Source organism: Delphinapterus leucas, chromosome 2 (assembly GCF_059928025.1).
Source record: "Delphinapterus leucas isolate spDelLeu-1000000601 "Yukka" chromosome 2, BTC_Dleu_Yukka2, whole genome shotgun sequence".
Lineage (NCBI taxonomy): Eukaryota > Metazoa > Chordata > Mammalia > Artiodactyla > Monodontidae > Delphinapterus > Delphinapterus leucas.
The window spans coordinates 149,376,192-149,389,649 of NC_143130.1; the positions used below are offsets into that span (position 1 = coordinate 149,376,192).

At 42.5% G+C, this 13,458-nt stretch overlaps 1 protein-coding gene across 5 annotated transcripts; it reads left to right on the forward strand.

Annotated features, from left to right (window-relative positions):
• Positions 1-4,997: 4,997 nt before the first annotated feature.
• Positions 4,998-10,293, forward strand: SRSF5 (serine and arginine rich splicing factor 5). 5 transcript variants are annotated; one of them, XM_022570260.3, is made up of 8 exons: positions 4,998-5,124; positions 6,020-6,161; positions 6,490-6,560; positions 6,698-6,796; positions 7,070-7,139; positions 8,361-8,434; positions 8,884-8,994; positions 9,465-10,293. In XM_022570260.3, exons 2-8 carry the CDS (start codon positions 6,036-6,038, stop codon positions 9,736-9,738), a joined length of 825 nt encoding a protein of 274 aa, XP_022425968.1. In that variant the 5' UTR covers positions 4,998-5,124; positions 6,020-6,035; the 3' UTR covers positions 9,739-10,293. The 5 variants fall into 5 exon arrangements, with proteins under 5 accessions (XP_022425968.1, XP_022425966.1, XP_089764007.1 ...); XM_022570258.3 differs by having other exon boundaries at positions 5,001-5,128; XM_089907881.1 differs by having other exon boundaries at positions 5,001-5,128; positions 9,468-10,293.
• Positions 10,294-13,458: the final 3,165 nt, after the last annotated feature.

Genomic DNA, 13,458 nt, shown 5'->3' on the forward strand with positions numbered 1-13,458 from the left:
AGCACAAACTGATATCGAATAACCACACTGCTATGGACCTATAAAGAATTTCTAATTTTTGTCAATAAATTCTGAATTAGTGGGAATTACTATCTCTGCCTTAAAAAATATTCTCAGGAGGTTTTCAAAAAAATTTTTTTAATTTTTATTTTTTTGGCTGTGCTGGGTCTTCGTTGCTGTGCGTGGGCTTTCTCTAGTTGCAGTGAGCAGGGGCCCCTCTTCGTTGCGGTGCACAGGCTTCTCATTGCGGTGGCTTCTCTTGTTGTGGAGCACGGGCTCTAGGCGCGAGGGCTTCAGCAGTTGCAGCACCCGGGCTCAGTAGTTGCAGCACGCAGGCCCTAGAGTGCGTGGGCTTCAGTAGTTGTGGCGTGTGGGCTTAGTTCCTCAGCAGCATGTGGGATCTTCCCGGACCAGGGATCGAACCCACGTCCCCTGAATTGGCAGTCGGATTCTTAACCACCGCGCCACCAGGGAAGTCCTTCTCAGGAGCTCTTATGCTAACCTTTGCTCTCTAAAGATACTGCCCTATTTCTCCTTCAGTTCAATCCCTATGCAGAGATGCTCTGCCTATTCTAATTTCTACCTCACTCTAAACTTCTCTGGCCTTGGTGGTGAGAACTCTGCAAATTCAGAAGTGTTTCCTGTTTCTGGGATTTCTGGGGCCACCGTACTGCACAGAAAGGTATCCCATGAAGGTCATGCTGCAGCTTTTGTGATCAGGGCTGTGGCAGGAAAATCTGTAAGTGGGATGTTCTGGGCAGAACAGAGCATTAGATTCTCTAAGCCCCAGTTTCCTCATTTAAACAATGTTATAACACCTACATGGAAGGGCTGGCCTGAGGATTGACTGAGATAATGGGAGTAATGTCCTTATCACCATGCCTGGACCATAATAGTGGCTCAGGAAATGGCAGCTGTCAATATTAAAAGGGATGGTAAAGAGAATATGCTTAGGTGCCCTGAACTTAATCTTGATGTTAGAATGGTTTGTGTCCCAGTCAGGGCTCCAGCCACAACCTGAGTGACATATGAGTATTTGGAGCAGGGAAGATGGTTTTTATAGAGAACAAAAAAGTGAGTTCCTGAACCTAGGTCAGTATTAGAGAATACTCCTGGCTGAGTATTAGAATCACCTGCAGTCCTTACTAACAAGCTGGGACTCCTCCCCAGGCCAATTAATGCAGAATTTTCTGCCAGGAGGACTCAGGCAGCAGAAAGCTTCAAACACGTCCCAGGTGATTTTAATATACAGCTGGTGCTAAGAAAGACTCATCTAGGGACTCATATTAAAGTAATGGGTTCACAGGTATTTTAATTACTGTGCACTATATTGAACAACAACAACCAAAGCAGGATGTAGCAATAGAAAGAAGTCAGATGCGTATGTAGGGGTGAATCTGAGTCAAAAATCGAACATTTGAAAAAAACATAAATTTCCAAGAGAAATTATTTAAGGATACTTATTCTTTAAAAAAATTGTTAGTATTATTATCTAGAAGCAAGGAAGTCAACACTTCTAGTGTTGGGAGTTTTGGATAGGAATTTTTAAGCATCTGGTGATATTTAGGACATTTTTGGAAAAACGGAATTGTTGGTCAGAATGAATATTTTTTCCTTAGGCATATAGTTGTATCATATTAAGTGGAAAACAGATAAAAATTTGAATATACACTTTTGATCATAAATATATTAAAGAAACATGGGAAAATGCCCATGATTAAGTTTTATGAATAAAACCCCTCATGATACCATTTCTATATATGAGGATGATTCGTATTTTGAAAATACAGTTGTGCTTATAGAAAAACACTAAAGGGAAATTATAAAAAAACCTAAGTAGTTATCCCTTAGGGTTGGAAATAAGAATGACCTTTTAAATTCTCATATCTATATTTTAAAAAATGATGAGGCATTACTTTTGAATTGGAAAAAAAATTAAACAGTCAGAAAAAAAATCACACACACACGAAAGAAATACAGCAAAATATAAGCAGAGGTTGATTTGATGAGATGAGATTGTGAGCATTTCCTTCTTTCGATTATTCTTCCTGTTGAACATTTTTGTGACAATGAGTATCTATTTTTTTTATAATTGGAACAAAAGAAACTCTATTGAAAAATAAAGATCAAATCCTGTCTCCTTGTTTATGAGTTTACTTTCTGACAAAGGGAGTTGCGTGAAGCATTTACAGAGCTGCTTGAAGTTTAGGAATCACTTAGCTCAGGGGTATGCAAACTTTTTCCGAAAAGGGCCAGGTAGTAATTATTCTAGGTTTTTTGGTCTATATGGTCTCTGTCGAAAGTATTCAGCCCTGCTTTTGTGGCAGGACAACAGATATAGATACTAAGCAAATGAACAGGAGTGGCTGTGTTCCAAAAACACTTTATTGATGGATACTGACCTTTGAATTTTATATAATTTTCATGTGTCATGAAATATTCTTCTTCTTTGGATTCCCCGCCCCCCATTATTAAAAATGTAAAATCATCCTCAGGCCATACAAAAACAGTTGAGAGGCTGGATTAGGCCCAAAGGCCATACTTTGCTGACTCCTGAGTTAGATAAAAATCAGGGATGTGATGAAGGAAACTTCCCACAGTTACGCTGAAAGTCTCCCAAAGAGATGGCTTTGATAAACTCTGTTTATTTTAATCTGTAATTTCTTTGCATCTTTTTTCCTTTACTAAAGATTTGCTACTCACTTGGATGTCTTAGGAAAAAGATGCCAAGTCATTCTGTTGAAACATTAATATAGGAACAGGAACACCTGAAAGAAATGCTAATGCAAACCCAGGTCTACAAATACTGTCTTTTCTGTGCTAGGCATTCCTGGAGACAAAAACATGAATAACACATATCTTTATTATAAGTCAATGATGAAGGAATTATAGGGGTGTACACAGAATATCGTAGGATCACATAGAAGGGAGAGTAATTCTGCTCATGGAAGATGACCTTGTGTTTATTGGAGAAGTTGGTAAGAAAATCTGGTAGGGAGACAGGCAGTTTTCACTGAAAAAACGAACACTGCAGAAGACAAGTTGTTTAAAATAGAGTAGATTAAGTCACTAGGAACTACTAATGAACAATTTGTGGAAGTCACAAACTTTTTAACAGTAAATAAATCAAGAGACTTTATTAAAAAATTAATCCTGAAGAAAATCAGAACACCTCGGGCTGAAAGCAGCTACTTTTTTTTTGGTGTACAGCACCATCGTTCTTCTTTTTCACCGCAGAAAATATTTTCCAGATTACTTTCTCTTATTGCAGCGAAACTAATGTTTAGTGAGTGAAATCACAAGATGTTGCTTCCATATTCAACACAGAATGTAGAAAATAATTGGGAGGCTGATTTTCTTTTAATTATGCAGAAAGCAAACAAATGCAATTAAATAAGTACAGGTTTGGAACAATTTGTGCATGATAAAATGCCTATGTTTATCAGGCTAGCAGCTAAAAGTAAGTGTTTTAATTTAACAAATACATATTTTCTTTTAAATCCATCCTTAATTGGCCACACCATAACTAACTTCACAATTTTGGTCTGTACTCGCAGAGGCGCTTTTTAAAAATAAACATACAGGGCTTCCCTGGTGGCGCAGTGGTTGAAAGTCCACCTGCCGATGCAGGGGACACGGGTTCGTGCCCCGGCCTGGGAAGATCCCACATGCCGCGGAGAGCTAGGCCCGTGAGCCATGGCCGCTGAGCCTGCGCGTCCGGAGCCTGTGCTCTGCAACGGGAGAGCCCACAACAGGGAGAGGCCCACATACCGCAAAAAAAAAATAAATAAATAAAATAAAATGAACATACAAACGTATGAATGGATGAGTTCATGCCATACAAACTGTCCAAGTTCTAATCCAGAGTTCCCAAGGGCCCTGGAGGTCAGAGTAAGGGCTGGTAGCTCTGCTCTTTCTTGAACTACTTTATTTCTGTGTAACTCTAGTTGCAAGCAGCAACCCTAGATTCTGGGCATCTCTCAAAAATGGGGTTAAATTAAAGAAAAGTAATTTTTTCACCATCATTCTCTTTATTGCCTAAGTTTCTAAGCCTGCCAACCTTACTGGGAAAATGCAAAGTTAAGAATGTGAAGGGCTACCGTTTCACACTTACTCTGAAAACACACTTTCTGTTTCTGAAGAATGGTAGACTTTTATGTGTTACATTACAGAAACCGGAACAGGAGTTAACCAAATACCGTTTGGATTTAAAAGTAGCTTGAAACACCTTCTTAGCCAGCACAGTCCTAGAGTGTGGAAAAGCAGAGGTCTGCATTCTGGCCTCAATTTCAGGTGGCCTTCTAGCCACAGTCCCAATTTCAGTATTTCATGACCCCCAAACCTTCCATTTAAACAATACCGCAGCTCCTTAGACTTCTTACTATAACTAACCCGTAAGTCCGTGATATGGTTAAAATATTCACTTGAGCATCAGGGAGCGCCCTCCAAAGTGCAACCGTAAACTGCAAGCAGCAAGGGGTCAGAGATGGCCAGATATTTTTGCAAAGCCTGAGTTTCTTTCACCCAGTATGCTTCAGGGTATTAAAAAAAAACTTAAGATAAAGAAGAGGTGTGGGCACTTCCCCGGTGGTCCGTCCAGTGGTTAAGAATCAGGGTTTCCACTGCAGGGGGCACAGGTATGATCCCTGGTCGGGGAACTAAGATCCTGCATGCCGCAGCACGGCGAAAACAAACAAACAAACAAAAGGTGTCATTTGCCTTAGGGTGTTTTTATGGGGGAGATAATTATGAACCGAACTTCACGGCCTAACGGGAACCAGCCAGTCTTCCACCGTGGTCCCTCCGGCGCCGAGAACCTGACGGCCACGCCCATACCAGGTCCCTCCCCTCGGCCCCGCCCACCTCGAGGGCGGGTCACTTAGGCCGTCACCATAACGAGGTCCGGCCCCCCGACACCTCTGTCCCCGACTCAATGGGGCGGTGCCAGGGGCGGTCCCGGAAGTGACGCAAGGACGCGCCCTCCATTTTGTAGGACGCCAGAACAGCTAAGTGCGTCAGTTGTGGAGAGACGTAGACGAGTTGAGTCCTGGTCTGCGGGGAGGCTGCCGGCTCCGTTGCAGACTACGGACCTCTCTGGGTCTCAGCTGCCAAAGATCCTGTCCGGTAGGTGAGTGGCTCACTTTGAGGGAAAGGCTTCTCGGATCGAGGCTTCTTCATGGCCGCTCAGTTCGCGAGTGGTCAGGGCTGCTCTCTGTGCGGAGGACGGCGTCCAATGAGCGCAGTTTATTCGAGGTGGGCGCTGGGGCACGTCTCCCTTTGGGTATTGTTTGAGGGGACCTGACGGGGGAAGGGCGGTCCTGGTCACGGTCGTTTTTACAGAGGGGTCGTGTGCCCCTCCCTGCCTCCTTATTTCACTCTCCGAACCCGGAGAGTAGTGGGCCGAGACCTTTGCTCGGGGTGTGGTCGGGGCTGTCCCAGGGCGGGTACAGTGACCCGGAGCGGTGGGGTCGGGAGGGGGGGAGGGGACAGGGAGTTTGGCACGGGCGGCTGTCCCCACCGCCGGCTCCGAGGCCGCCATTTTGTGACTGCTCCGCGGCCGCCCGCCGCCGTCTGCGCAGGCGAGGCGGTGGCGTCGCGAGATTCCGGCTTCCATCCGCTGTGACTCTCCTGGGAGGCGGCGACGCGCGCGCAGCCCGTCGCCATTGGGCTGGCCTTGCGGAGGGGGGGTCGGCTCCGCCCGCACTTCTCGGCCTTTCCTGACTGCGGCAGACGGGAGGGGGCCAGAAGAGCCGGGGAGAGAGTGCGGCTGCGCAGTTCCAGAGGCGGCAGTGGGCGTTGCGGTTGCTGCGGTCTGGGCCCAGGGAAGGATCGTGTTGGGAGCCGAGTTTTAATTTTGTCTGCAAGGGACCTGGCCTAGTTAAGAGGCACTCTTGGCAGTCTTGTTTATAACATCACCGGGTAAACATTTTATTTTATGCCGTTTATGTTTTTGATCCCTTGACCAGACATTCTTCTGACATTTCACCGGTGTTATCTCAATTGAATTATTTCCTGACAGGAGGTACTAGCGGGACATGAGTGGCTGTCGCGTATTCATCGGGAGGCTAAATCCAGCGGCCCGGGAGAAAGACGTGGAAAGATTCTTCAAGGGGTATGGACGAATACGAGATATTGATTTGAAAAGAGGCTTTGGTTTTGTGGTGAGTATTTAGAACTGGTTGACTTATCTGTTGTTAAGTGCGTAAAGATTGTGGTAAGCAGTGCCTTTGATTTTATTGAGTCCAGGTAGAGTATCTTTAGGAAATGCTTTGCATCATTGAGGCAGTGAATTTTCTTACGGGATAAAAGAGCCTCACTACTGGCTGAGAGAAATCACTGCTGGTCGCTTTTTGATGTGGCTGAGCTATATGCTGTTGTCATTAAGATACTCTGCCTAGGCTCTCACAGGTATTTACTGGTTTTAGTGGGTGGTAGAATACACTTTTAAAGGTGTATGAAGCATCTGGGTTTTTCATGTTTGTACTTTAGGAATTTGAGGATCCCAGGGATGCAGACGATGCCGTGTATGAACTTGATGGAAAAGAACTCTGCAGTGAAAGGTGAGGATCTTCTTTTTAGTTTTATCACTAGTTAGCACTGCAGAAATAGAGCAGACTAGGTCAGCTGGGTGTTTATTTCTAAATAGTTTCTGACGTAGCTTAAGTGGATAATGAAGATGTTTCTTCCCTTTCTGTAGGGTTACAATTGAACATGCTAGGGCTCGATCTCGAGGCGGAAGAGGTAGAGGACGCTACTCAGACCGTTTTAGTAGTCGCAGACCTCGAAATGATAGACGGTATGTGATGGATGGTGGATGGCTGCTTTGAACAAGCGTTACTGCAGGAGGAGTCTTTAAAAACCATTAGCAATAAGCGATTCTGCTGTTTATGTATAATCAGTTCTGTTACGTCCACTGATCCTGTGTGTGTCATAAAATAATGCAGAAACTGTTGGCGGAAGTCATTTGAATGACTTGTCATATCTGATTGCTTGAACTTGCCCACAACTGAACACAATAAGTGCACGTTGCTTCATTTCTTCCATTGTGAGCGCTCATTTTCTTCCTCAGAAATGCTCCACCTGTAAGAACAGAAAATCGGCTTATAGTTGAGAATTTATCTTCAAGAGTCAGCTGGCAGGTTTGTTGAAATACAGTTTTGAGATATTGTAATGTGGCTTTTTAAATATTAGTGGGTAGCTAATGTTTTTATTAATGTTTTATTAAAAGTAATTTTAATTTTAAATTAATGGACTTAATCGTAATTTTAAAATTTTAATTAAATGTAATTGGGGGATATTTCAAACTTTAATATTAGTGATCAAATGTAAATGTTTTGAGGATATATTTTCTTGTTTTTTAAAATCAATTTTAACCAAATATTAAACCCTTTATTTGCCAGCCTATCTGTGTCGTTGGCCTTATGACGAGGAGTGCCTGTGGGTTATCCTAATCGTTGTCTTGGTCACTCTTGGTTGGGCCTGGTTGACTTTGCCAGTCAGCTCCTACAGTGATCAATTGGCCACCTCTAGATCTGTGTTTGCCGGTCTAGACGTAATCGGTGCACTTCCTTGAAGTGCCAGGTTGCAGCGATCCCAGAGCGTTGATAACGTGATCTGATCCCTAAGTTGAGAGCTGTCTTCCTGTAACGCTTCCGAATAAGAGGTCCTGGTCGAAAAGAGTTGAAAGATACGAAATTAGGTGGTCGTTGGAATCCTGATCGCAGTAAAGTGGTCCTTGGTAACTACACAAGAGTAGAACATGTCTGCATCCGCCAGTAGTCTGCTAATAGGGAGGGCTGTGCGATTAAAGGCTTCCATCGATTGGGTAGTGTCCTTCAAGTGGGTGGCGAAGAGCCAGTCGGGCATATGTCATGAAGGTTTCTCCGACCGATTAATGGTTTGCTGCTTGACTAGCCTAGGGAAATAATAATAAAGGTAAAGTAAACTTTTTTAATGACATATGGGGCACAAGATAACTGGTGTCTTGTAAATGTTTTGTTTTTAAATATAAAATTTCTACTTTAGTCTTTACTTTAAAAATATGTATTGTTTCTTTTTCTTTTGTTTTTGTTTTTTTTTGTTTTGTTTTTTTCCTTTTGTATTGAGCTCAGTATAGACTAATACTACTTTAATGTTAAAATCTGAATTTCCTGGCATTTTGCTTAAAAGCAATATGCTATTTGCTTATTTCGTGCCCTGACATATATTATTTTTAAATTCTGATAGAATACAAGTGTGGTAAATACCATGTTTGTACTTTATCTAACATCTTCTCTTTCAGTAGTCTTGTTTTTATACAATGTGGTTGTTTGTGTGTCATGTTTCCTTTTCTCTGCTTAACACAATCGTCTTGTGTTAAGGATCTCAAAGATTTCATGAGACAAGCTGGGGAAGTAACCTTTGCGGATGCACACCGACCTAAATTAAATGAAGGGTGAGTATGTACTGGAGTATGAGAGCCTTTTAAAATATTCTGAAAGTTTTACTCTGAATGTTTGAGCTCTCAAAATTTGGACATGCTGGAATGTAGCAGTTCTCAGTCAGGGTTGAGTTTGCTCCTCAGGGTGCATGTGGCAGTTCTGGAGACCTTTTGGTTGTCATGATTGAGGGTGCTGCTGGCATCTTGTGAGAAGAGGTCTGGGATGTTAGTAATCATCCTATAATGCACAGGAAAGCTTCTCACCCCCAAAGAATCATCTAGCTTAAAATGTCAGCGGTTTGGAGGTTGCAGAGTCTTGCTCTCATGCTGTTTTATCCGTAAAGGGATGACTCAATATAGCAATAGCAAAATGAACATTAAAAAGGTACTTAAACTAGACTGATAACATAGTTTGTGAGACTACAAGAAGTATAACTTTACAAATGGCATTTTTTTCTTTGTAGGGTAGTTGAGTTTGCCTCTTATGGTGACTTAAAGAATGCTATTGAAAAACTTTCTGGAAAAGAAATAAATGGGAGAAAAATCAAATTAATCGAAGGCAGCAAAAGGCACAGGTATCTCTTTAAATTGTTTTTTAATATAAATTTATTTTATTTTGGCTGTGTTGGGTCTTTGTTGCAGCGCTTGGGCTTTCATAGTTGCGGCGAGCAGGGGCTACTCTTCATTGCGGTGCGCGGGCCTCGCATTGCGGTGGCTTCTCTTATTGCGGTGGCTTCTCTTATTGCGGTGCACGGGCTCTAGGTGCTTGGGCGTCAGTAGTTGCAGCACCTGGGCTCACTAGTTGTGGCTTGCGGGCTCTGGAGCGCAGGCTCAGTAGTTGTGGCACACGGGCTTAGTTGCTCCGTGGCGTGTGGGTTCTTCCTGGACCAGGGATCAAACCCGTTTCCCCTGCATTGACAGGAGGATTCTTAATCACTGCGCCACCAGGGACGTCCTGTTTAAATTTTTAGGACAGAGTTTTATTTAATGGATTGTAGGGCCTGCTACTTAGTGTTTTTTGTTTTCTGTTTTCTTTCTTTCCTAGTAGGTCGCGAAGCAGGTCTCGCTCCCGGACCAGGAGTTCCTCCAGGTCTCGTAGCCGATCTCGTTCCCGCAGTCGCAAGTCTTACAGCCGGTCCAGGAGCCGGAGCCGGAGCCGGAGCAAGTCCCGTTCTGTTAGTAGGTCTCCTGTGCCTGAGAAGAGCCAGAAACGTGGTTCTTCAAGTAGATCTAAGTCTCCAGCATCTGTGGATCGCCAGAGGTCCAGGTCCAGGTCCCGGTCCCGGTCAAGGTCCAGATCAGTTGACAGTGGCAATTAAACTGTAAATAACTTGCCCTGGGGGCCTTTTTTTAAAAAAAAAAAAATTCCCAAACCATACTTGCTAAAAATTCTGGTAAGTATGTGCTTTTCTGTGGGGGTGGGATTTGGAGGGGGGTTGGGTTGGGTTGGGTTGGGCTGGGCTGGGTATCTTTGTAGATGTGGACCACCAGGGGTTGTTGAAAACTAATTGTATTAAATGTTTTTGATAAGCCTTCTGCTCACATTTTTGTGAATGTCTGAAGTATATAGTTTGTGTATATTGACAGAGCTCTTTTATAACTAAAGCAAATTAATTTTTTTGTACTAGAAAAAATTTGAACGTTTTAGTTCCTGGTTATTCAAATATGTTAATACAGAATTAGTTTAATGCCTCACTTAAACTAATTAATAGCTTTGGACACTTAAAAGAGCTCTAAATTTGCTTGTACATAAAGGCTTAATTTGAGTTTTCCTTGTTAGGGTCAAGGGTGTCCGTCCCCCCACCCTTTAACAGCTGCCTGGCAAAGACGTTAAAGCAGCTGTTTGTTATTGATAATAAAAGATTATAAAACTGCTTTTGTCTGTTTGTTTGAAGGAAGTATGGCTACATCCTCCTTCCACATGCACGTTTGACACATTTAAAATCCCTGGTAGAGAAGGCTGTAGTAGTGAGGTATGGTGAGCCTTTTTTTAAAAAAGTACTGTTGACATTTCTTGGCTAGTCAGAAGATGGGCAAAGAAGTGTGAACTGTTCAAAACAGTGATAACCAACAGTTGTTACAACGGTTTCCCTTGTGCGTGATACTCCTGTTCTTTAACCACCCAGTTTTATTTGGTGTCACATTATTTAGGCCTTCCATAGCCAAGAGAAGGACAATTTGGGAAGGAAGATGGTAAAATTTAATGTTTCATGCCTAACTTAAAGGTTGTAATATAATTTTGATGGTCGGAGATCATCACATAAAACTTTTAAAATCATTGCATATGAATGCTTTAAGGGGCTTTCATATGATTTTTCTTGTCCTGAGACATGGATGTAACAGTCTGTAGGGAAAACAGTTGGGTAGTGAAAACTGCCTAAGGTTCTACATCTATCTCTGTTAAGTGTTAGAGTCCTATACCTATAGGAAATTAGTTTTATTGTTTCTTCTAGGAATTTCATAGACTCATTTGAGTGCTAGTCTAGATAAATACTTGTAAGCATAACAGTGAATAACAAATAGTAGCCACTATTAAGTCCCTTGTCTGTATAGTCACTGAATCCTTAATTATTATATGTAGTATATATATAATTCCTGGTATTAGAACCCAGGAAGTCTAGTTCCAGAACCCCCAAACCACTCCACACTCATCTGACCTAACCTTTCAGGGATTTTGAGGAATGCAGAATTAGAAACTCTGGGAAGATTGGGCTTCTGCAAAGGTGGGGATTGGGTAGTGGGAATCTCCATATGTGGAGGCTAGGGTTAAAAGTTCTTGGCATGAAAGCTGCCCCGTGTTCAAGACTGCAGGACTCAGGCCATAAAATTGTGAAGCTGATCTTTTTAACGCAAACTCTTCTGGGGAGAGTTTGTGTGGTATACTTGTTTATTCACTTAGATGTGGGGTACTCTGCTTACTAAATGGGAACCTAGGTTTTTTTTCTTTACAGTGTATCTGAAATGGAAAGGCACAATTATTTTCCCCCTTGGGCTTTTTAGATATGGTAACTCAGGGTGACGTGGTGTAGTTCGGCGTTTTACCAGTGACTTTTCACCTCTCTATCATTAAATAGGTAACACCAGTGGCTTACCACTTTAATAAACAAGGTAAAGCCCTTTCTTTGAACAAATGGCAGAGATGACCAAGTTATTTTGAACTGATAAGTTGGCCTGAATTCCCAGATACAGGACATGAGAAGTAATGAGTGTGGGTATATAATCCTAAGCAAAGTTTTAGGACCAGGTTTTGCAGGGCGTAATGTAACTCGTTTTGTGTTGGGCTGTGCTGCGGGGAGTGTGGGATCTTAGTTCCTGGACCAGGGATCGAACCCGTGCCCCCTGCAGTGGAAGCACGGAGTCTTGAGCACTGGACCGCCAGGGAAGTTCTTGTAGCTCGTTTTTTATATACAGTTGGCCCTTGAACAGCACAGGTTTGATCTTCATGGGTCCACTTATATATAGACTTTTTTCAACAAATAGCGTTGCTGTATTACATGATCCATGTTTGGTTGAATCAGTTGACGTGGAATCTTAGATACAGAGGGCTGACTAAAGTATACTCGAATTTTCAGCAACATGGAGGTTGGCTGTTCAGGGGTCAACTTAGTTCTCTAAGAAAAGTTTGAGTGTAATATATCTCAAGTTCAGCCATTCTTTCCTCAAAAAGCTGAACTTAACATTTGTTTTGCCTCACCCAGTCTACTAGTAGATGATGTCAGCTGGATATGAGAGAAAACAGTTTGAACAGATATGTAAATGTGGGTAAAATATGTAAGGCTGATAGGTGGTAGATCTTCTCACAATTTTTTTTTTTAAAACAAATTTGCATTTTTAAGACGTCGTTAGTGACCCAAATTATTGGTGTTCTGGTGCTGGGAGTACTGGTAGTTTTGGACATTTGCCAGACCTAAAATTTACTTGTCTTGGTTTCAATCGAACCTAATCACATTAAGTGGTATGAAAATTACAAGAAACTCTAGGCATGGTCAGCTGTTTGCAAGTGTTCTTATTAGTTTGTTAATCTTTCACCTTTTTTTTTTTTCCTAGATTTATTTTATTTATTTATTTATGGCTGTGTTGGGTCTTCGTTGCTGTGTGCGGGCTTTCTTTAGTTGCGGCGAGCAGGGGCTACTCTTCATTGTGGTGCACAGGCTTCTCATTGCGGTGGCTTCTCTTGTTGCAGAGCATGGGCTCTAGGCACACGGGCTTCGGCAGTTGTGGCTTGCGGGCTGTAGAGCGCAGGCTCAGTAGTTGTGGCGCACGGGTTTAGTTGCTCCACGGCTTGTCGGTCTTCCTGGACCAGGGCTTGAACCCGTGTACCCTGCATTGGCAGGTGGATTCTTAACCACTGCGCCACCAGCGAAGCCCTTTCACCTGTTCTTTTATGCCTATGAGCCAGATGGAAAATGTCTGAATTTCATTGGGGAAAATTTGAAACTTAAGGATTTTAGTTACTTTACTTTGACTTAGCAACCGCTGATTTGGGCAATAGCGTACAGTACTCTGAATTTGGAGGGAGCATAATGGGAAAACTACTGATACCTAATGAAGGCGTGGGATAGATGATTAGTGAAACTCTTCTGTTGGTATGTGCACTTTCTTGGCTTTTCTTTTTTAAAGTTTTCGTTCTTTTCTGGAATTGTGTTCTTCAAAATGTTCTTTCATCTGATTATGGCTGAGGTTTTGAGTTTGTCTTATCCAAGTGTTTTTGCATTTTATTATGTCTGCTTTTGCGTACTTGGTGTCATGTTCTCAGGAGCTTTAATTCCAGTGACGTCAAAAGGGAAGGAATGGGATCTGAATATTTAAGGTTAGAAAGGACTTCTGAAGTTTGTTAATCCTACAGTACTCTGAGCTTGTATTTCCCTTTTGGGTCACAAAACTTGGAACAGAATTTGGGTATTTGATTTTAGGGTAAGAACCCATTTATTGACTAGTTCAGAAATTGCTTTTTTATGCCTATCAGGCACTGTTCTAGAGATGCAAGGGCAAAAGGCAGTTTTGGTTCCTGCCTTTGTAGGGCTGTCATTGAATAAGTC

What these genes read in the sequence shown, in the direction of transcription:
- SRSF5 (XM_022570260.3), top strand. Translation starts at nt 6,036, where the DNA reads ATGAGTGGCTGTCGCGTATTCATCGGGAGGCTAAATCCAGCGGCCCGG. An exon ending in AAAGAACTCTGCAGTGAAAG is followed by an intron (nt 6,561 to 6,697) that starts GTGAGGATCTTC and finishes CCCTTTCTGTAG; the next exon opens with GGTTACAATTGAACATGCTA. An exon ending in CGACCTAAATTAAATGAAGG is followed by an intron (nt 8,435 to 8,883) that starts GTGAGTATGTAC and finishes TTTTCTTTGTAG; the next exon opens with GGTAGTTGAGTTTGCCTCTT.